The following is a 22,134-nucleotide window of genomic DNA, read 5'->3' as shown; positions in this document are numbered from 1 at the left end:
ACCAACAATGTGGTATTACCAATTACTTATGACTAGGTTATAAATGCTAGAATGATTTTAAAAATATGTGTCTCTAGGTGCTTGTTTATTTTGCCTTTCCAAGTTTAAATAGAGAATAATTGACATATGCTGCAAAAAATCTTCAGCAGATTACAAAGGAAAAGTGTCCAAAAGAAACCAGAGACATTATGGCAAATCTTACTGGACTGTCTCAGCTGAAAAAACCTACGTTCTTCAGTCTAAATGTGAAAAAGTAGGATCAAACACATTACCATCTCTGTGTCTGGGACGACCTCGAATATGCTCAGCTGGTTCCGTGTCTCTCTCATGTACCTCTCCTTCTCTGGACACATGTCAGGACATGACCCCACAAACACCTTGGACAGGTCCAGGTCTGTTCGCTTGGGCCGACCTGTACCATAAACTGCACAATTAAAATGATGTTCGTGTTTGGAAACCATGTTGACAGCGGCATTAAACTGATGCGAGGGGTAGCTTCACCTTGACGTAGGACCTTGTCTCGTTGCTCCAGGAGGCGGTACTTTTCCTCAGCGCTCTCTGCCACCTGGTCAATGAGGTGAAGGAGGGAGGAGGGCACTGGGCGCTCTGAGCTCTGGGACTCTACGCTGACTTCTATCTTGGGTTCAACATCAAACTGCTTGGCCAATGTTGACTTCTTCACTGGGGAGCTGACATATTTTGAGGATGTCAGTTGGTCTGGACCAAATACATGAAAGCTTTTAAAGCCAATAACAAACACTTTCATACCTGCGGCTAAAGGTCAAGGACTTGCTGACTGCAGGAGCTCTGAGTGGAGGTCTTCTGATGGGCGAGGAAGCAGCTCTGGACTCTGTGTCCTCCTGGCTTTCTCCCTGTGCCTCCACATTTCCTGCTGCAGGTCTGCTTCCTTTCTCCCCTGGACCTTAATTTGCAGCAAGGAATTATGGTAATTGTGGTATGAAATCTCGTGATAAAGACAAAGCACCAATGATAACAATCTTGTTTAATATATTGTCTAAAATCAATCCAGCAGAACTGTGACTGTTGGCTGCTATTAATTGAGCTTTCATAGAAATACGTTGTACTTACTCTGTTTCTTTCTCTGCAACAAGAGCAAGAGTTCATGTCGATGAAGGATCTTGCCTTTCTTCTTGGCCTTTGCTGCTGATGCCTGAAAAGAAAAAAATAAAATTAAAAATAAACTTCATATTTACAGCATGTATGGCCTTTCTCATCGTCACATTTGACAATCCAGGATTGGTAAATTAATCAAGATAACTTTTGGGATTATCCCTGCTTGTTAGTGGCAAATTAGGAGTCAGTAATCAAACATGCAAAAGATTTGGGGGGTTTTAAGCATGGTGCTTAGCTGACACTATGAGTAACAAATTAATAATACATTTCAAATTAGGCGTGCTAAGAAAATAAAGGTAGCTGAGGACCAGATTGTGACAATGGTTATCATGAACAGCTAGTTAAACTTCAGGTAAATTAAGATAGCCAGAGTATGGTGAACATGCTCTATGGAGAGTTTGTGGCATGAATTTAACTCACATGGTCTTCAAAGTGCACGATGGCCAGGTTCTTGGTAGGTCGACAAAAAACCTTGGAGACTTTGCCGAAACGACCAAAGTGTTTCTCGATTATGTCCTTTTTGTTCAGGCCTTGAGGAATGTTCCTGCACTGGATGGAGGTGCAGTCAGTGGGAGACATGCCGCTGAGGCTCTCAGAGCTCTCCCTGCGCACACCACGTTTCACAGGGGTGACAGCTTGGAGCTGAGGGTCAGCAGCTTTTGCAGAGTCTAAGCAAAGATAATAGGTAATAGGAAGACGACAGGATGAGAATATTTCAATGATGTAGGCGACTTATATAAGTTATTTAAGATATGCACTTGAAATTGAGCAGAATGAAGATTTCTAACTGGGTTTGTTCATTAAAACCAAAGCTTATTCTGTTGTTTTTAGAAGAGGGTCACATAAACCCTAATAAATACATGCGTATTTGATGATGCAAACAAATAATCATCAAATATAAAATTTCAAATCATATTTGAAGATTTTTTTCCTCAGGTGTGGCAGACTTCCAATGCTACTTCAGCAGTTTAAAGTTTGTCATTAAAAAACTCACTGTAAAACTCATTCATTATCACACCTTGATACAAAAGGCAGATTAACACATAAATGGTTTGTATTTATTTAGCGCTTTTCTAGTCTTGCTGACCACTCTAAGCTCTTTACAGTACAGTACATTCACCCATTCACACACACATTCATACAGTGCATCTATTAGCAGCACATGGTATGAATGCTTTATACATCTCACCTGACTCCTCAGCTTTGTCCAGCACATCCCTGGAGAGGGCTGGTCCAGCGGGTGGTGTAGCAGCCAGGTTGTCATCCTGTCCTTGGACATCTTCCTTTTCTGTCTCCTCCCACCTCAGTGCCTCCTGCTTAGTCTCCTTTATGGCCTCTCGCCTTACTGTGTTAGTGCCTTCTTTACGGAGACCACTTAGTGCCCTACCGAATAAGCCTCCCAGTGGGCCACGGGACCTCATTAGGGGCCTCTTTGAGGGGTGTCTCGGTAAATCTGATTCTGCTGGAACATCCTCCTCAGTGTCAGGCTTCTCGAGGCCACGGCTGTGGACCACTGGATCCTCCTTGCGCTTTGTGGCTTTGCCAAGTCTTGCAAATATATTTGTTTCCCCTAAGGCCTCAAGATTGTTCCTTTTTGCATCTGTGCTGGTCTCTGCTTGACCTTGGGTGTCACCAAAATCTGGGCGCTGACCAAAACCGCTTCCTCCAAAAAGAGGTGTTGTCTGTGGCTGGGGGGGCTTAACTGAAAAGCTGAAAGAAGATGGGGTGGTGGGCTCGGTCGTAGACGCCTTGGTGGTGCTTGAACTGGAAGGAGGGGCTGGCTGGGAGAAGGTGAACTGCAGAGTATTTGTAGGGCCACTGGTATTGCTAGTTGTTAGTGGATTGTTTTGAGCAGAGACAGAGGGGGCTGCAGCAGGCTGTGAGAAGCTGAAGCCCAGTGGCCCAGACTTCGAACTTGTCAACAGAGTGGTGGTGCTGCTGGAGCTTGTCTGGTTCCCACTGCTGCCAAACGGTGAGCTGGACATGGATGTGGTTTGAGGGTTAGTAGGCTCAGGGCTGGCACTGAAGATAGGTTTGAAGAGGGCCTCATTGGCTGGCTTGAAACTGAACTCAGATGGTCCAAAGGTTTTGCTCTGGGTCACACTCTGACCTGTGCCAAATACAGTAGTGGTGACACTGGTAGAAGTAGGCTGCCCAAAAGCAGACTGCCCAAATGCAAGTGGCTGAGGTTGCCCTGAGGCAGTGGTGGATCCAGAGGCCATTTGGGACTTTCCAAATCCAGGCGGCTGTTGGCCAAACCCTGGGGCCTGCTGGCTAAATCCTGCTGCTTGACCAAATGCAGAAGTCTGCCCGAATGCTGGCATCTGCCCAAACACTGAACTTTGGTTCGGTCCACTGGTCTGTCCAAAAGCTGGTGCTGAGGCTCTCCCAAAGCCTGAGCTACTCATTCCTAATGACGTCTGTCCAAATGCTGGAGCCTGGCTTACTGTGGGCAAAGAGGAAGGCTTTGCAGACGTCTGTCCAAAAGCTGGAGCCTGGCTTACTGTGGACAAAGAGGAAGACTGTGCAGATGTCTGTCCAAACGCTGGAGCCTGGCTTACTGTGGGCAAAGAAGGAGGCTGTGCAGACATCTGTCCAAACACTGGAGCCTGGCTTACTGTGGGCAAAGAAGAAGGCTGTGCAGACATCTGTCCAAATGCTGGAGCCTGGCTTATTGTGGACAAGGAGGAAGGCTGTGCAGACATCTGTCCAAATGCTGGAGCCTTGCTTATTGTGGACAAGGAGGAAGGCTGTGCAGACATCTGTCCAAATGCTGGAGCTTGGCTTATTGTGGACAAGGAGGAAGGCTGTGCAGACATCTGTCCAAACGCTGGAGCCTGGCTTATTGTGGACAAAGAGGAAGGCTGTGCAGACATCTGTCCAAACGCTGGATTCTGGCTTATGGTGGACATAGAGGAAGGCTGTGCAGACATCTGTCCAAACGCTGGAGCCTGGCTTATTGTGGACAAGGAGGAAGGCTGTGCAGACGTCTGTCCAAAGGCTGGGGCCTGTCCAAACACCGTGTTTCCATGAGGTGAGGGCTGATTCAAGACAGAAGGCTGACCAAAAGCTGATGGTTGAAAAAAACCCTGTGGCTGATTGTTGGAGCTCTGCTGTCCAAATGATTGGAACAAGCCAGTCTTCATAGTGTTGCTAGGGGCTTGGAAAGCTCCACCTTGAGGACTCCCAAACGGATTGGACGGATTCATGGCGCAAATATCCACCGATGTCTAATCCTTGGTTACTCGTTGAAGAAGTTGCTCATCTGGACATTGAAGCAAATCTGTAAGACGTTGCCAGTCCCCCACGATCTGAAGTATAACACCCAAGACAGCACAACTCTATGAAGACAGAAACGAGTATAAATGCATGGCTCGATCGCTAGCATAAGCTAACATTTACAATCATTGTTTACAATAATGTTAGCTTAGCTGCTGTCCTTAAAGACGCTGAATTTACACAAATGTTTAAAAAGACACAGAATGTGCGGTGTCGATGTGAAAGACAAACTCACCGAGCACACTTTAATCCTGCTGTGTTGTTTCCTGCCTCAGTTCGAACACATTTTCCCACATCCGGCGGTCCGACCGTTTCTCTGGTCCCCTCTCCTAGCTAAACTCCGTTCCGCGTTCACCGATCGCGACCGTTTCGTCCATCGAGGAGGTTTTCACCCGACCAGGCGGCCACTTCTTTGAATGACAGGAAATGCTTAATCCCTCGCAGCTACACTGTCACATCCAAACAAGCAGGACCAAGCGCACACGGCCGGTTTCAGCGAACTACATGAGGACACCGCCGCGACGTGTCACCTTGAATTCCGCCTGCTCGGAACGGTTCGAACGGTCGCGGCTAACGCAAAGCTAACGACAACACACGCCTCATTTAAACTGGCTGTCATCGGGGGGAGGCTGCTTGGTTTTCACATGTCCTAATGTCACCGCACTTGTTAGCAGCTGCACGGTGTTTTAACGCGGATTTTTAAAAATGGGAGTAGTTCTTCGGAACCTCCAAAAGGTGGTGTCTCTCCGCCGCGCCAGGCTGCGCAGGGATGTGGACACACTGAGGCACATCCTGGGCGTCCAGAAGTTTGATGTGGGCATCGTCTGCGTGGATAACCACAGGATCCAGCAAATCAATCACATCTACAGGAAGAAAAACGTCCCCACGGATGTCCTCTCGTTCCCGTTCTACGAGGTGAACGTGCCCGCATTGTTGTGCCAGGGACTCATTCATTCATTCAGACTTCCAGCTGCTTTCACTGACATGAGATCCGTGTGTGTGTGTTCTTAGGACCTGCGACCTGGTAAACTGCCCTGTCCTGTTAGCAGAGATGAGCTGAACCTGGGGGACATTTTCCTGGGGGTCGAGTTTGTGATGAAGCAGTGTCAGGAGGAGTCTCTGGATCTTCACGATGCTCTCACTGTGAGTAGCTGAAGGCTGGACAGACATCTGTCAACTCGAATGGTTGTTGGTGAGAGTAAAGAAGGAATATTTAACAGCAATTGGAGTCTTTAAAGGTTGAGGAGGAAATTCACAATTGACACAGTAGGGGAAAAGTATGAGTAAAAATAAGAATACAAATGGAAATACTACATTATACTCAAGCTTGTTTTTCCAATGTGCAATACAAAGACGAATATTCAGGTTGTGTACTATTGCAAGTCTTTTTAATACACAGTGTACACACGCGCAGTAGTCCTTCTTGGACCACAGATTTAAATGGTGGACTATGGGTGCTGTGACGCTGTGCAATCTCATGGCTGATGGCACAAAGATGGCCTTCGAGTGATTTGATGGATGTGGCTGGATGAATCTGTGTCTGAACAGGCTCCTGAACTGCCTCAGTTAGGCACAGAGGGGATGAGAGGGGTTATCCATGATGGCTTTTAGTTTTCCTTTGCTGCCGCTGCACTGTCCGGTTCCATCCTTACCACAGAGCTGGCCTTCCTCACCAGCTGGTTCAGTTTGTTGGTGCCACAGGTCCCTATACCTCAGCAAAGAAGAGGACACTGGCCACAACAGACTGGTAAAACCTCCCCAGTAGCCTCGTGTGCACGGTAAAAGATCAGATGCCCCTCAGGAAGAACAGCCTCCCTTCCTTTATGTAGTTTAATGCTATTTAATATACTACGGTGAAATTATTAATACAGTTAATGAATTCTTGAGCAAACATCCTTTGCCACTGCACTTAAACCAAGTACATATCTCTACAAATTCTATTTCTGTCTGTATGTGAAAGATATAATGTACAAATTCTCTGTATTTTTATTTATTATTGTATTTTATGCTTTCACATGTTCTCCTGTCTACCTCATTCTGACTGTTGCTGATGTAAGAAGTGCATTTCTACTATGGGGGATCAAGCTTATCTTATCTTACCTCACCTTTTACTTTGGTAATGACATTGTTTGGTGTTAGTTGATTGTCTCTTTTTTTCTTGTATGTTTCAGGTTGTCACTGCACATGGTATCTGTCACCTGTTGGGCTACAGGCATGAGACTGAGGAAGAATGGACTGAGGTTTGTATGGCAAAGCTCAATGTGTTTCCTCACTTCTATTGCGACGTATCCATGCAGATAATATTGTTTTTCACGTCAGGAAAGTCTTATGGCATTTTATGTGTACAGATTTGGACAAATATGTATCTGAGATTACTTCCTTCACCCCAATGCAGTAGAGTGAGTGGAATTTAGGTTTACTGAGGCAAATTTAAGCTAAAATGTTAATCAAAAGAACATAAAACAGATTAAAAGTTGCTTTAAATAATCCATTTTCTATCAATTGCTCAAATGCAATTTGATCAGTCTGACATAGAAAACTCATCATGTTTGAATGACTCTGCTCAGATAGCAAAGATTAGTTTATCACCACAGAGGAGTCATGCATTTTAATTTCAATGTGTTTGCAGATGCTGCAGAGGGAAAGCTACATTCTCACTGAGTACAACAGACTCACAGGACGTCATCTGCAGCCACTGATGAAGACATGTGATCACTATAGATGACAGTGACCACCACCGACTACCTTCAGTTTAACACTCCACTTTGTGTACGATGGTGCTTCATGTTGCTTGTACACGGTCATGTAACCAGATAAGACTGTTTAATTTACTGTCCTGACAATCTGTTCACAACATACATTTGTTGCTACTGTTTCTTGAAGGACTGAAACATGCAGCTGCTGGTTCTGTGGACATCCCGAAACACTGGATTTGTGTATTGTTGAAGAGTTTTAACACAACAAATCAAATTAAAAAACTGTGTACTTTCACTGTAATATTTTATTAAAATCTGCTTTAGGAAGAGTCAGTTGTGTATGAAGGGTAGAAAAAGCTGTTCATTCTTACTTCACAAATACATTTGACCCTCTTTACACTGCGTTTGGGACAGGATGTTGAGGAAGGCAGCACATTTCTGAAATGCAAATTCAAAGTGGACATAAGAAAACTCAATTTCTTTATAACTTTTCTTGGCTCTTGTATCCAGGTGTGTCCATGGTGCAACAGATAACCTAAATTCCAGGAAGTGGGCTCATAGTGCTGGATAAAATGCCTACAAATATAACTATTCATACAATATATTTATCCATAAAGATTTATTACTCACATTTTGTTATATTATGTAGTTTCTTATGCTTTTTATGAGGTTAAGAAAACAATTTAGTTTGGTCTGAATATGTCCTGCAGACACCATGTTTTAATGTTGCACATTAGCCATGGTGTTTTTTTTTACAGCGATAACAAAAAGTAGCTGTACAACCAGTGTCTAGTATTAAAACCAATACAGGAATAACAAACTACTTCCATTTGCTCCAATCTATAGTCAAGCACATCTGATAGGAACTAGCTTAGAAAGGTTAGCAGAGGTTTATGGTGTGAAGTACTGAATACTGGCCTTCAAGATGATGGCATAAGAGACAGGATGCTATGGCTAGCTTCCCTGGTGATCTATTAATGTCTTCTATTGTCATGGAGTAACTTGATAGGTTAATGAAGATACATCAACCCTAGGCAACAATAAATAGAAAAATCTGGTGGTTTTTATAGAGAAAGATCTGACTTACACATTGAGTTTTGACAAACATATTCAAAGCAACAAGGTTGTGCAACTTTCAAAGTAAAGCTTGTATACATATTTATAAAAGTTTTCTTGGGAGGCACAAGGTCAGAAACCCAAAAAGAATCAAGTGGGTTTTACTGAGAAAAGCTCAGTAAATACAGGCCATGTAACTGAGCTCATTGATTTGATTTTGGGTATGTAAAATATGGAGACAGCCACACACAAAACTTAGCTTAGAAGTCAAGCACAGAAAGAAACGCAAAACATCCACACACTCTGACAGAAAGCTGATTTGAATTGGCCAATTTGTGCCACAACATAAATATTGCACCAAATGTTCCCGCTAAATACAACAACCCTTTAACTCTATAATAGCTTATAGTCCAACATAGAATATATCTTTATTTAGTTTATATCGGAAATAGAGGGCCTGCAAAACAAAATTCATGAAGCACCAGTAGCATCTGGTGTTTGATAGTTGATTTTAAAGTCAAAGTCTGAATGAATGGCATTAAAGTTTAAAGAAGTATATCAAGAAAAAGAAAAAAAAAGAAACTTTACAAAACAGTTGGTTGATAAAATAGCAAAGAAAAACTTCAGCCCCAAAAACACAGAGGCAAACTTTTGATCCACTGAACATTTGAACTGCATTTCTGGTATCTTGAAGAGTCTTGTCAGATTAGCACGTGTGTTGGCATTTACAGGTGCTAACTGAGCCTGGCATTTAGTGATTTGTAGAAGTGCCTGAAGATGACCAAAAAAGGACGGCAATCAGTAGTACTAAAGGTTGTTCAGAGGAGAGCTCCATCTATCTAGCACAGTTCAGTGGTGGATGTGTGTGTGTGTGGTTGCTTGTCCAAAGACGTAGTGTTCAGAGGGGCTGCAGGATGTTTCTTCCTGCCTCTGAAGTGCTGCTGGCTCCAGATCGCTCCATCTCTGACAGCTGTTCAAACAAATCCCTGGAAACACAAGGTAACGTGTAAAAGAGCGTCTTAGGACCAGTTGATGCAGTGTCCTCTGCCATGAACACATACACACTACAAAACGTAAAGAAGGAGTGCATCGGCATTTGCATTATGTAAGCATTTACATCTAAGCATCAAGTGATTGGATGCCTCCGCCAAGCAGTGCAGTTTCCATGTACACATTTCCCAGATTCATATAAGGTCATTGTGACCTTTACCTTTGACCACTGAAATGTAATCACTTCATCTTTGAGTCCAAGTGACAACTGATCAGAAGTTCAAGAAATTTACTCAAGCAGTCTTGAGATCACATTCAGGAGACCAAAACATTTTTTTTGAGGCCACCGTGACGTCTGACCACCTAATAAGTGAGACCAATTGAAAATGTGCACCAAACTTAAAATAATTCCATTGAGATGTTCCTGAGATATTACATTCACAAGGAAAAACGTGTTTTAGAGGTCAGAGTGACCTTTGACCAACAAAGTCTAATCAGGTCACCCATGAGTCAAAGTGAATATTTGTACCAAATTTGAACACATTCCCTCAAGCTGATCCTAAGATATCGCATTCAAGAAAAACACGAACATACTTTAAGAGACCACCATGACCTTTGTCTAACAAAATCAAGGCAGTCAATTCTGAGTCCAAGTAAATATTTGTACAAAATATGAAGAAATTCCCTCAAGGCATTCTTGAGATATTGTGTTCAGGAGAATGGGACCACCCGAAAATATAATGCTTCCGGACACTGGCTATCGCTGGCGGGAGGCATGAAAAGGCGTAATTTAAAAGATTTTAAGAATACACATCATTTTTCCAACGCACAACAGTGAAAATGCAAGAGGCTGGTATCTTGTATAAATACTACACTAACATATAGGGGTGTAACGGTACATGTATTGAAAAAACATACATACTTCGTACTTCAGTGGCATGCAGCGAATCCACGTGCGGAACTTATTTTTGTGCGTATGGGTCTCAAATTCCGAGGGACAACTTTAGCGATGTGCTGTAGGCCCGTGGTCATAGTGACCTTAGACACACAATGTGAAGACCCTCCCTCATGATTTAAGTCTGCTGTGTGGGAACACGTCATACCAGACTCAAAAACTCTCTTCCCCACTGCCATTAGACTCCTAAACAGCTGACAGGAGTCAACAACCTACCTCACAAACTGCAACACTGGTCTGCACTTTAACATAAAGTATTCCATTTGTACTGTTTACATTTATATTATATACATTTTAGTTAATTGTTTAATTGTTACTGTTCAATTTGCACTGCTCAGTTTTGAACAATCCTCACTTTATTCACCTCATTCGCCTTGTTTCTGCCTTACTTTTAACATGTTCATATCCTTATTGTATTTTATGTAAATATTGTATTCTAATGTAAATGTTGGTCAGCTGGTATTCCAGAAAGGACAGCACAAGAATTTCAATTCACAGGGAAACGTGTGTTCTCTTGTGTATTTGACAATAAAAATCTCTGAATCCTTCAAAGTCAGCTATAAAGCCGACATTGGGCAACTGCTATCAGATATGTAGCTGGTAACACATCAAACATGCCGACTCGGTTGAAATGGCGTCACCAGAGTGATGTCCCACTAACATTGGGAATAACACGCACATGAGTGGGACAAGGAAAAAACGAGTTAAGTGTAAGCTGCCGCTTGCAAATAATTCAGACAGTGTCAAACAATAATGGGCTGATTATTGCAGTGACCTTTACCATATCCGCTGTTATAACCGTTCTCCGTTATTGAGAAAGCAGGGTTCAAATACACACCGAAAGTAATCGAGCCCCGTTACAAAGTTCCCCCTTGTCCGCATTTCAGCCAGCGAGTCATACAAGCCCTTTATAAACCTCTGTCCCTAGAGTGAGAGTGTTCTCCACAGTGGAGACATTGTTAGTACCAACAGGGCCACCCTCTGCAAACAATGTGGATTATTCTTGAATAAAAAAAGAAAAGAAAAAGAAAATACATATATTCAATAATGATAATACAATAAAATAACAGTGAAGTTTAAGTGCAGTAAATTTTCTACATGCTGCACCTAAATGGATATTTATTTCACTATTTTTATTTATGAGAACCAGGATTTTTGTGTACCGTTACATCCCTACTAATGTATGGTAAAGGTTTTGAGACCCATCTGGTTGTTCTGCCAACTCACTTGTGCATGTAGAAGAAGATGTATCCACTGCGGTCTCTGTCTCGTTGGACAGCAGCTTCCTGTGTGCGTGACACGTCTAGGTCGTTGTAAGTCAACCAAGACTGCTTCTTCATGTCATACACATCACTGATGTAGTGGCCTGGGGGGGGGAAATTTTATTTTTAATTCTTGCACTTTGGTATAATCATGTTGTGCAGTCTTTTGTCATAAAAAGCTGTATCGTCTCTGTTGCCATGTCTTACAGCTAGAGAGTGGACATTTAAGTCTAACAAAACAAGTTGTTTTTGAGATGCTTTTTGGAAACAAGTTGTAAAATGACCCCAGTGCAGCTGTTTAAATAAATGCTGACAGAGAATTTATCTACATTAGGATGGAAGCACAAACAAATTCACACATACTGACCTGAGGAGGAGCTGCTCCCAATGTGACTGACAACACTGATGAGTCTGAAGGAGTTAGCCAAGTCTCCACTCTGTAGAAGACATAGTTTATAAGTACGTTACTTTGAGTGAAAACAGTTCAGTGTAGCCAATAGTTTTTACTTATATCAGACAGGACATATTTTTACTTTAGTAAGATTTAGTATTTATTATAAACACAACAGAATCTCAATTCATTGTGGAAATTAAGTGAGAGCAGACTCTGCAGTTTATTCATGATAGAGATCATTCCCTTTGTTAAAATCAGAAGGCAGACTGTTTGGCAGCAGGATGTTAAGTACCTCAGCGTTCCTCTTCAGGGTTTCAGCCTCTGCTTCAGTGTACTCCATGTCCAGCACGTCCTCATTACCAGAGTCATCATCTGAGCACAGCAGCTCAGGCAGGGAGTTGTTAAACTCTGTTGGGTCAGGATATTGATTCAGGTGTGGCCAGCATTCATAACACAGTGAGTCTGATCAAACAATTTTTTATAGAGAACATAGAACATGTCTGATAAATACTGCAACAGGAACTGTAGTATTTAAGTTTTGGTCTTCAGAAAGTGAAAACAGTAAAGGTCAACAGGAAACGCTTGAAGAAACTGCTGAACATGTGAGATTTATTTCACACTGGCTGCCTCCACCACTACAAATACCAATGGTCTGCCAAAGATGCTCACTGACCAACAAGCAAGTATTTGCTTTTGAGTAAGTGTCAGGGGCTCAGGATTTTCAACAGCCAGCTGCTCAAAGCAAACAAGTTTGGTCCATACCTTGTAAGCTGAGCTCAGTGGCTCTCTTCAGATCGTCATCCTCTCTCATCTCTTGAGCCTCCTGTGTGAGGTGAGGTGGGGACAGGGCATTGCGTTACTCCAAGTGCTTACACACAACAATGAGCTTCTCTGTTCTCTCTATAATATTGCAATGCCTCATCTTTAGTATATATAGTGCCTTGAGATAATGTGTGCTGTGATTGAATTGAGGCTTTCATGTTTACTCAGATTAAGTCTCTTTGTATTTTATGGCCACTTGCCAGGTACATACTTCAATAAGATCTATTACATTTTGAAGATCATTATTAAAAGATTATGACACAATAACCCCAACGTACAATGGATGGAGAACATTATTATTAAAATTGTGAAATAAAATAAGTTAAATAATAATAATTTCAGTTTTTATTTGCCAACCATCTGTTACAAACATTATATGTTCAATCGCTTGATAGAAATTCAACAGCTGTCACATTTTTCTTTGAACTTACATGTTCCTGAAGGCTCTGGGCCAGAGCCTGCTGCAGCTCCTGTTCCTCCCTCTCCTGGTCCAGACTGTACTGCTGAACCCAGTCCAGCTCACCCTGCTGCTGCACACCCTCTGGAGTCTGGTTCTCCTTGTTCTCATCCATGGTCAAATCCAAGGAATCCAGCACATCTACACACATTCAACAAGCCAGTTAATTACTACTACTACAATACTAGCAGAGCTATCTCCACACTGCAGCCATATAGTCGTTAAACTATTTTTTGTGAAAGTTTTGTGTAAAAGCAGTGTGTACTAGGAAGGCTATTGATGGATTGGACTTTTCTTTTATACGATCCCTCTTCTCTAAAGCTGTTTTTCAAATTTTAAGAACAAATAAAACCTGGCTGTTCCCTGAAGAAACACTATTCATTCACCATCTTAACCTCAAGATGATGGACTACCTGCAGACTGTTTGCTCTCTGTTTCCAGCAGATCTGTATGATAGGCCAGGTCTTGGACATCTGTGTCGCCAAACCCTGTGTCTGGGCTGCTGGTTGGCTCATCATCCATGGGAGGGGGTGCAGAGAGGCCGGCTTCTTGACGACTCATCTCCAGCACTGCTGCCAGCATTTCGTCATCATTTATGCCACTGAAGTCTGCTGAATCTATTGCCGCCCCACGCTGAAAACACATCAAACTGTGTCACCAGAGCAACAGAGGAAATTGGGAGGGTGAATCTGAAATGTCAGGGTAAGCAAATGCTTACCTCTTCCGGTCGGTCGTCATCATCAGGTGAACAGCTGCTGAGGCGTCGCTTGCGACTTGCGTTCACCCTTCGGGTAGGCTCCTCTTCACAGTCAGAGTCCACGATGATAGAGGTGCAGCTGGAGTTTGCCACTTTCCCTCCAATCCTTCTACATACAGACACAAGTTCAGTGTTTCATTTTACCAAAAGTAGAAATTATGTATTTTTGTGTTTGTCATTATTATTTCAAAATGTACTTACCGGAGCAGTGCTGTGGAAGAGTTTACTGACTGTGATATTTTGAGTGTTCTGGACCTTTGAGGAAAAACAAGCCATTAGAAAACTCCGGAAGCCTGATTATTTGCTGCAAATTAATTAACCATCATCTCTCAGCCAACTGAGCAGAATGTATTTACCCAGACAGTGAAATGTTGGAAATTCTTATTTTACTACAAAATCTTTTGGGTATCTTACATGGAGGCTTGGGGACTCCATCCGAGACAAACAGGGGGTCGTGTGGATTCGGTGCAGTGGGACAGCAGGGTCAGGTATCTGGGAATTACCACCTGCTGACCCAGCTTACTGTTGAGTGACAGCTGAGCATTAAAGCTGTACCGTTTAAGGTGGAGGATGAGCACTCTGTGGGGAGAAAGATTCATCAGACCAATCCGTCAAGAAGCTACCAAAATTAGGGTTCTGTTTAACTCTTAAGTGTGTTGAATTTATGTGTGTGTGACAGCATGTGCATGTTTATTTCATACTAATAGTCAGTGTGTTGATACCTGGGCAGTTTGCTGAATTTATGTGTAACTGTTGCTGCTTTGCCATTGCACTTTTCACATGAGTACTCAATTTCCTCCATCTGCAAAACAAAAAAAAATTCTGTCACGTAATGGTCAAACATAACATATGCAGTTGATGGCTGCTTCTTTCATGCAAGTGCAGTTATTTGCTAAAGGAATAAAAAAAGCTGGGATAACTGGATAAAAAACTAATCTGTGAAAGAAACTGGTCTAATCTGAGAACTTCAACCTGTACAAACAAAAGACTCACCCTAAAGAAGAGATCCAGAGAATCCTGGATTGACCGGAGTGGGAGGGTTTTCTTCCTGCGTGGCAGGTCAATGGACAGGTCATTGAACTGCTCTCGCTTGTTCACCACCTCACCACAGCTGTAAAACAACATAGAAGTTATAACATACCATTTATTTTCTCTAAAGCCCATAATGGCTTCGACAAATTAATCACAAAGATAAAGCGTGATGATCAAGCAGGAGACGGGCCTCACCCTTTGCAGGTGATGGTGTGCTGCACCTCAAATTCCATGTTAACTGCCACAGGACAGGTATAGATGCGAGAGGTCTCTACCTCTTCACCAGGTTCTGTCTTGGCCGCCGCTGCCTCCAGACCACTCTCACACACCACGGAGGACGATGAGGAAGCTGAAGCTTCATTTGTCCAGCTCTTGTTCATCTTCTCAACATCGTCCTTCAGCTGGTCCAAACACTGGCTCAGGAACTCATGAGCATCCTGACAAACATTGTGACACAGAGGGACTTAATTAGACCAACAAATAAATAAAATATGCTAAGTTACATATGAATTATTTTGCTTTATAATAGTCATATTTACATTCATTTTAAAGACCATTTACAGACATATGCCATCACCTTTGAGAACTTAGCAAAGAAGCAGAGAGAACTCCACAAATAAAGTTATTTTTCTGCTGAAAAACGTGTTATGACATCCATTGTAACCACAATCTTTTTAATCTATTAAGTTGTCTTGTTAAGTACCAACTGCTGCCTATAGAGGGAGATCTTACATTCTGCATGTTCCCAGAGAACCGCTCAGCGGTGGAGGAGATGGCACTCTTCACTTTCCTCAAAAGGTCCTTTTTTGTCTCTGGACAGCCCACATCCTTCTTTACCATGAGGTGAGCAAAACGCCTGCAGGGAGAGTAGACAACAAGCAGAATTCGTGACAATGCACATAACCTTTCAATTTTATTTCTAAACACACAATCTGCAACTATCTATAGATGGTGAAGGAGCTTATTATAGTACCTGAGTAATGCATTGATGGGCACTTTTTTCCAAGGGATGCTCTGCCTTAGCATGTCATTGGAGAAGGAGGGGAGGCTGAAGAGAGACTGAAGGATGGCGTTCATGTAACAAGTGTTGCCCAGGTTGGAAAAACTGCAATATACAGGTTATAAATTGTTTGTTAAATAGCATCTTAAAAAGAGTATAAGCACATTCGAAAAAAGAAGCACTTTGACAACATACACCTGGTATTCACAATGTCATATTAATGTTTAGTATCATTATCCAACTGTGTAAAGGTAAATCGCATAAATCACAACCACAAAACTGACTTTTGGAGACAGATTTTGTCTCGTCTTTGAGCTAAATCAGCTTCTTATCCGTGCTACATTTTTTTTTATTTTTCACGGTATTAAGTGTTTTCAATCTATTCTCTCTTTACATTTTACAGAGCCTATCTGGCTGGTTCTTACCCTTGCAGTGGAGGCTGAGGCTGTGCCAGAGTGGAGGGCCTCTGCTTGTACCAGCCGCCATAGTCCAGAGAGGGACGCACCTTCTTGAAGGGTGTGGAGTGGTTGGGCAGAATAAGGCTTCTCTTGGCTGTGGTGGTCTGTGCAGTACTGGAGGGTCTGAGAAGAATTTCAAACAGAGGAAGTGTCAACGCCCGACTTAGAACTTGCTGACTTCTTTATTTTAGCTGACCACTAAGGGAATCTACCTGTCCAGAAAAGAGTGGCTCTGGCTGTAGTCTTTCGTCACAGATCGGCTGCCGTAGAACGAAGATGGCTGAAGGGGAGTTGAACCCAGTGGAGCTGAGCAGAATGAAAAAAAGTTTGATGATAAGAAAGACTGTTTAAGGCCTCAAATTTGAACAAGGTTGTTAGACAAGTGTTGTAAATCTCTTGAGGTTATGTAGATAAATTCAACAACAAACACAACTGAAAAACTAAGTCAAAACTGCAAAGCCACATCATTTTTAGAGGTGAAATTGAGGTAACTGGAATGATCTCCACATCATAAATGTGTCCAATTTCTTACATTAAGATTCACAAATTATTTCTGGAGAAATTGACAAAAATGTTGAAAACTACCCTCTTTCCAAATATTAAGCAAGGTGATAAAAAAATTCCTGAACTGGATTCACGCCAAATTTGAATGGATTATTGCGCAGCACATGCCCAATCCAAGTTTGGAGAAAACGGCTTAGTAATTTTTGCATAATCCTGTTGACAAAAAAACAAACAAACAAAAAGACCTTGATGGAGATAATTAAAGAATATTCACTAGATGGTGCTGCCACTGAGCTGTGGACAAAGAAGTTTACCTGAGTTCCTGTTCTCTTCTCCCTGCTTCAGCTTTTCTTTGCAGCTCAGTAAAAACTTCCTGGATGGGTCTGAAGTGGCCTTGTTGTTGCTGAGAAAATGTAGAAATATTTTTGATCATTTGACTGTGAAAACAGAAGATTTAAACTTGTGAAGAAAAAAATTACGTTTTTGTCGACACATTTATCAACAATATGAGGTTCTATCTTTTTTCCAGTAAGAGCAATGCATAACTAAAGCTGTTTTCAGACATGACCTCTGGGTAAAATCCAGAGAACAGAGTTTACCTTTCACACATGCACAACGCAGCGCGAGGTTCTCTGCACAGACACGTTCACAACAGCATCAAATCCCCCGCATTATTCAGACGAGGGGAGGAGCAGCCAGGTGCAGCAGACAGAGGCAGGAAGTGACACAGTAACTCTGCTGCCAAGATCATGTTTACAGCACCACAACACTGTTGTCGGCTCTTATCACCACGAACCCTCTTGGCATCTTCGCCTGTGTCATGTGTAAGATGACGCTTTTTCACTGGGAGATATTCGTTTTTTGCATCTCTCGCACAGTAGAAGCATCACACACCCCCACTCACTTGCGGTGAATCAAGCGAGGATCCCCTGCTGTGTTCACACATCAACTACTATACTAGGTCAGTTGGATTAAGTCCGCAGAAACGGCAGAGCATCTTTCTCTGACAATTGCGTTCACACATGCGTCTACTCCAGAGAAAATGCAGAGGAACTGCAGAGTCCAGTGCATGTCTGAAAACAGATCAACTTTCTGGTATATGTCTTATCATCACATTAGCAAGAAAAAAAGATGCATAAGTCAGGTAACACCACTAAAGTTCAGTTTGGGCAGTGAGGTGTTTTATTTTACCTTGAAGAGTCATTTTCCTTGGGGTAGTCCTCGGTCAGGTCACTTTCAGAATTAAGGAGTCTCTTTCTCTTCTCACTCCTAAGAGACAAGAGTGAGAACAATATCTGTGACAAGAGTGAACTGAACTTCTGAACTTCTTTCTGAACTGGGTAGAAATTATATTGTGATTTGACTTTATGTGGTGTCAGGTGTAATGCCACAGATAAATGATAAAACAACAAACATAAGCAAAACAAAGAAATATATATATATATTTTAATATGTCTGTTTCTATTTCATCAACACCACACTAGTTATGTTAAGAGTTATCTGATATTAAATCAAATAGAATTTGGGATAAACTTATTACCTTTGAATAAATGAATGTGAAGCATTATTACATCAAATCCTGTTTAACAAGATCAGGTTTACCTCTGGTATCATACCATCATACCTGTTCTCAGAGAGTCCAGTACGAGTGGGAGTGGAGGCTGCTCTGCTTGGACTGCCAAGAGGCTTCCGCGGTGTTGTCTCATCTCGGGTTTCTGCACTCTGCCGCCTTGGTGTTGTCTGGAACATATGAGAAATTAGGATATCTAAGTTAAACTAAGCTTATCTGAATGTTTAAATGAAAATACAGTTTAGTGTTGTTGCTTACCTGTCTCTCTCCTGATGGATTGGCATCATTTTTCACAGAGCGGTTCCCAAGCACACTGAAGTTTGCACTTCCGTGGGATGACTTTAAAACTACAAAATTAAGAAGAAGAAAAATCGGTCAGGGCAAAGAAATTACATTTTTCTCTGAACATTTCAGTCTAGGATTATCAATCTCCTCCTGGCAAAACCACATAATATTTTTGCTTTTTACTAGCACAGACTATAGCTGCAGCAAGAGAAACTGATTAAATTTAATTGAATTGCTGTAATTTTGATATAATTGGCGGTTTGAGCTGTAATTATTAAATTGTCAACCAACAATATCAGTGAATTTTAAAACAAATTACATATGTATTACTATTTTCATAAGTCATATGTAATACCACTGGAACCAGAGTACTATCATATCTGGGGTGGGAACATCCTGCGTGACAAGAAATAAGGGAAGTCACCTACTATATTCTCTAACTTCATATAGTCAAGAGTAGAAGGAACAGGAAAAACTAGCAACATCAAAATATACAGGACATTGTGGAAATACATCACAATGAAATACAACATTACAATTACTTGAATGGGAACAGCCAATTGTTTAGCTGAGGCTTTGTTAAAGTCACTAAGTAATGCAATTAATTTAATATAACCCAATACATTGGCTATGATGCTTCACATCCAAATAAGTGGCTGAAGAGATGTCAGCTGTTGGAAAAAAAGACACATCTTTAAAGTTCTATATTAACTTAAGTAAAATTATAAACTATAGTTATCAATATGAAATTGTTCAAAATAAGAAGTGGTACAATTACTTGGTTTTCCCTGCTTCAGCTTTTCCAGGTATTCTTTAGTCTTCTGAACCAACGTCGGAGGCATCTTATCCAGCACGATGACGCTGTTGTCCTTCAATGTCAACATGATTCGACTCAGATTCTGGTTGATGTTCTTCACGTTCTGGTTCAGCTGAAAGGAAAACAAAACAACTTGCGCTTACATTTAAATTCTTACACATGACCCCATAGCTTGTGAGTGAGTGGGTTTGCTCATGTTAGGGTGCCCTCTCTCCTTCCATCTCACCAGGAAGCATGACTAACCTGGCTACAGCTCATTAAGATTTAGTCTGAATTTCTACAGTACTTTGATGATTGGTTCCCATTGAACTTGAACTCTGCTTTCGGAGATGCACTGAACTCCGGAGATCCTCCACATTTCTCCAAAGGAGGTGTACATGTGAACTTAAATGTCTGAGTGAAATCCTCTTTCTGGCCGACTGTCCACAAGCAGCTTTATCTGCTGTGACCTGCCAAAGTTCTTCAGTGAAAAAAAGCCTAATATATATTACTCTAAGGCTAATTACATTTGGGAAATAAAACATATACTTTCTTGACATCTGCTTTTTCATCTTGAGATATTGTTTTTAAAATGTTTTTATTTACACCTGTCGTGTGTTAGTGGCGTCATCAATCCCCCACTCGCTGTGAATCCAGTAGATGATCTCCTGCTGTGTTCTAACATCAGCTCCTCAAGACTTTCTGCTGACTTTATATTGGGGGGGCTGACTGGAGAAAGTCTGCAGAATCTACGGAGGCTCTCACTTGGACATTTGTGATGCTACATTGAGTCCTAACATCGAAACTGCGGAGGATCTTCAGAATTCAGTGCATTTCTGAAAGCAGCTTAACACACAGCATTGACACACTGTTCAGTGTCTTTAACATGTTGACAGGAGGAGTTGGGGATCGAACCATGGACCTTCTGGTTAGTGCACAACCAGCTCATGATGAGTGGAGCATCACTGTTGTGTGTTCCTAACATAGGAATCATGTCTGTCCATGTTACAGTATTGCTACTGCAAATGTCTTTGAAACCATTGAAAGTGACAAAATAATAAAGGGCAAAGCAACGGGCAGATAATTAAGTGGAATCTTACTGCCCGTTGTAGAAGCCAACAACTGCTATGTCTTTTCCCCATTAACGACACACATCAACAATCCATGACTAGTCTGATCTAATTCTACGTGTGAAATTCCAAAAAAAGAGTAAAAAAAAAATAGTACATTGAAAAATGGCACAAAATATACTGTTTCCGAGACCAAAGCAATGCCTTTACGGTTGAATTGCAATTGAATAAGTACAGACGAAACAAACTGAATAATACCTGGAACGTTTTGGAGGCGCCACCACAGTTGAACCTAAGGCAGAGGTTGACTTTGTTGTCCTTTTCCAGTATCTCGAAGGTTCCTTCTTTCCATCTGGTGGTGCCCAGGTCCATGCTAGAAAAGCGGATCTTAACCGCACCACCGCTGGAGAGTTTGGGCACTATGGTTGCCATGGCTTACTATCCAGTTGGTGCACTTTGAAGGCTGGGACTTGTGACCAAACAAATCCTGAACAAGAAAAATCTTATTAACAGCGCCAATATAAACTTCAATGCTAAGCTTGTATAGAGGACTATAACTCATGTGCTTTAATAAGGTGTGTCTGATCACCGTTACACACAAATTACTAAATAGCTTAAGTCTATGAACAAAACTCTCTGTCATGAACTGTTACTGCTCCATAGACAGTTGACATAACAGCGCGCTGACAAGCTAAATGAAAGCAAACTGATCAGAAGTTATTAGCAAACATGTTACTCGGTTAACACACAATCGAGTGCAAGCAAGATTTGTTAACACTGACGTTAACAGGGGTGTTACACAACATTTCAGAGTTTACTTACCAGTTACTAAACCGACACAACAATTACACAGAAGTGGGTAGCACATGCTGACCAAAGCATCGCTAGTGTAAAAATCACAACACACAGCCAAACGACAGCTAACGGTGCATAGCTCGTTGTAACACACGCACAGGAAGAACCGCTCTGAGAAATAAACGGTGGACACATTTGCAGAATGGAGCGGGTCACACTGCGCTTGTTAGCTGGCTAACGGTGCCATTCACAAGCCCGTGTAGCCTGTGTTTGCATTAGCCATCAAATTAGCCAGAATGGTCTTATGTGTATCGCGGCAGCAAAGAAGAGCGAGTGGACACAACACACAACAACCAGCGTTTATAAGTTGCATCTACCGATGACTTCTTTCAGCCCAAAGCAGCACAGCCACGGACATGTGCAAATCCAGCAAAGTTATGAAGATGGGTGACACTCTGGGATGCAGGTAATGTCGTCCCCTCCTCTACAGGCGCTGAATGGATGGAGGAGGCCGACATTAGCAAGTCGGCTAGCAGGCTAGCGGGAGCTAGCTAACTGGCTAATTCGCCTGCATGTAATTTGGTGATGAAACGCTATCGCAGTTTGATTTTATCGCCAAATGTCTTTACCTGTCGATGATGTGTGCGGTTCCTGAAACGTTTAAATCGCGACAGGGGCTTCGTAGGTCCTCCGAGAGCAGAAAGTTTGTTTTGCCGGCATTCACCTGCTCCCCCAGTGCGTGTGTTGTTGACAGTGGACCCGCACACGACGCCTCGCAGCGCTGCGCGATGATGGCGGGAATGTGAAAATTTACCACGGAAA

The 22,134-nt window shown here is 42.1% G+C and overlaps 3 protein-coding genes across 7 annotated transcripts in view; 1 reads left to right on the top strand and 2 right to left on the bottom strand.

Moving 5' to 3' along the window:
- Positions 1 to 4,853, bottom strand: part of mcm3ap (minichromosome maintenance complex component 3 associated protein) — a 16,093-nt gene extending 11,240 nt beyond the window's left edge. Inside the window, exons 1-7 of one of the 4 annotated variants that reach the window (XM_020099661.2) lie at positions 4,649 to 4,853; positions 2,324 to 4,475; positions 1,555 to 1,802; positions 1,090 to 1,171; positions 769 to 922; positions 502 to 689; positions 273 to 412 (exon numbers count right to left, since the gene is read on the bottom strand). In XM_020099661.2, the coding sequence (XP_019955220.2) occupies positions 273 to 412; positions 502 to 689; positions 769 to 922; positions 1,090 to 1,171; positions 1,555 to 1,802; positions 2,324 to 4,343 (2,832 nt within the window). In that variant the 5' untranslated portion in view covers positions 4,344 to 4,475; positions 4,649 to 4,853. The remainder of the gene's footprint in view (positions 1 to 272; positions 413 to 501; positions 690 to 768; positions 923 to 1,089; positions 1,172 to 1,554; positions 1,803 to 2,323; positions 4,476 to 4,648) is intronic. The other 3 variants (XM_069533734.1, XM_069533736.1, XM_069533735.1) reach the window with 3 other exon arrangements.
- Positions 4,715 to 7,438, top strand: LOC109637375 (ybeY metalloendoribonuclease). The gene is made up of 4 exons (XM_020099664.2): positions 4,715 to 5,328; positions 5,425 to 5,556; positions 6,585 to 6,653; positions 7,043 to 7,438. Exons 1-4 carry the CDS (start codon positions 5,119 to 5,121, stop codon positions 7,136 to 7,138), a joined length of 507 nt encoding a protein of 168 aa, XP_019955223.1. The 5' UTR covers positions 4,715 to 5,118; the 3' UTR covers positions 7,139 to 7,438.
- Positions 7,397 to 22,134, bottom strand: usp37 (ubiquitin specific peptidase 37). 2 transcript variants are annotated; one of them, XM_069533738.1, is made up of 25 exons: positions 21,942 to 22,089; positions 21,690 to 21,805; positions 20,776 to 21,004; positions 19,430 to 19,580; positions 18,625 to 18,713; positions 18,421 to 18,536; positions 17,988 to 18,065; positions 17,111 to 17,199; positions 16,505 to 16,598; positions 16,260 to 16,415; positions 15,808 to 15,939; positions 15,567 to 15,690; positions 15,030 to 15,271; positions 14,796 to 14,913; positions 14,525 to 14,604; positions 14,217 to 14,381; positions 14,004 to 14,057; positions 13,764 to 13,911; positions 13,459 to 13,678; positions 13,020 to 13,186; positions 12,529 to 12,589; positions 12,059 to 12,174; positions 11,740 to 11,809; positions 11,338 to 11,476; positions 7,397 to 9,151 (listed from the first exon to the last, which is right to left on the bottom strand). In XM_069533738.1, the coding sequence occupies exons 3-25, from the start codon at positions 20,947 to 20,949 to the stop codon at positions 9,064 to 9,066; spliced, it is 2,871 nt and encodes a 956-aa protein (XP_069389839.1). In that variant the 5' UTR covers positions 20,950 to 21,004; positions 21,690 to 21,805; positions 21,942 to 22,089; the 3' UTR covers positions 7,397 to 9,063. The 2 variants fall into 2 exon arrangements, with proteins under 2 accessions (XP_069389839.1, XP_069389838.1); XM_069533737.1 differs by lacking the exon at positions 21,690 to 21,805 and having other exon boundaries at positions 21,942 to 22,134.

Source organism: Paralichthys olivaceus, chromosome 10, assembly GCF_024713975.1.
Source record: "Paralichthys olivaceus isolate ysfri-2021 chromosome 10, ASM2471397v2, whole genome shotgun sequence".
NCBI classification, from domain to species: domain Eukaryota; kingdom Metazoa; phylum Chordata; class Actinopteri; order Pleuronectiformes; family Paralichthyidae; genus Paralichthys; species Paralichthys olivaceus.
The sequence above is the reverse complement of the archived record's forward strand: the minus strand, read 5'-3'. Positions and strand labels throughout refer to the sequence as shown.

Bases quoted from the DNA above. Each gene is read 5' to 3' on its own strand.
- LOC109637375 (XM_020099664.2), top strand. From the start codon at position 5,119: ATGGGAGTAGTTCTTCGGAACCTCCAAAAGGTGGTGTCTCTCCGCCGC. The intron at 5,329-5,424 runs GTGAACGTGCCC...GTGTGTTCTTAG, and splicing joins TCTCGTTCCCGTTCTACGAG to GACCTGCGACCTGGTAAACT. The intron at 6,654-7,042 runs GTTTGTATGGCA...ATGTGTTTGCAG, and splicing joins CTGAGGAAGAATGGACTGAG to ATGCTGCAGAGGGAAAGCTA.
- usp37 (XM_069533737.1), bottom strand. From the start codon at position 20,949: ATGGCAACCATAGTGCCCAAACTCTCCAGCGGTGGTGCGGTTAAGATC. The intron at 15,940-16,259 runs GTAAGAACCAGC...TGTATATTGCAG, and splicing joins CCTCAGCCTCCACTGCAAGG to TTTTTCCAACCTGGGCAACA. The intron at 11,477-11,739 runs GTCAGTATGTGT...TCCCCCCCCCAG, and splicing joins TGGGAGCAGCTCCTCCTCAG to GCCACTACATCAGTGATGTG.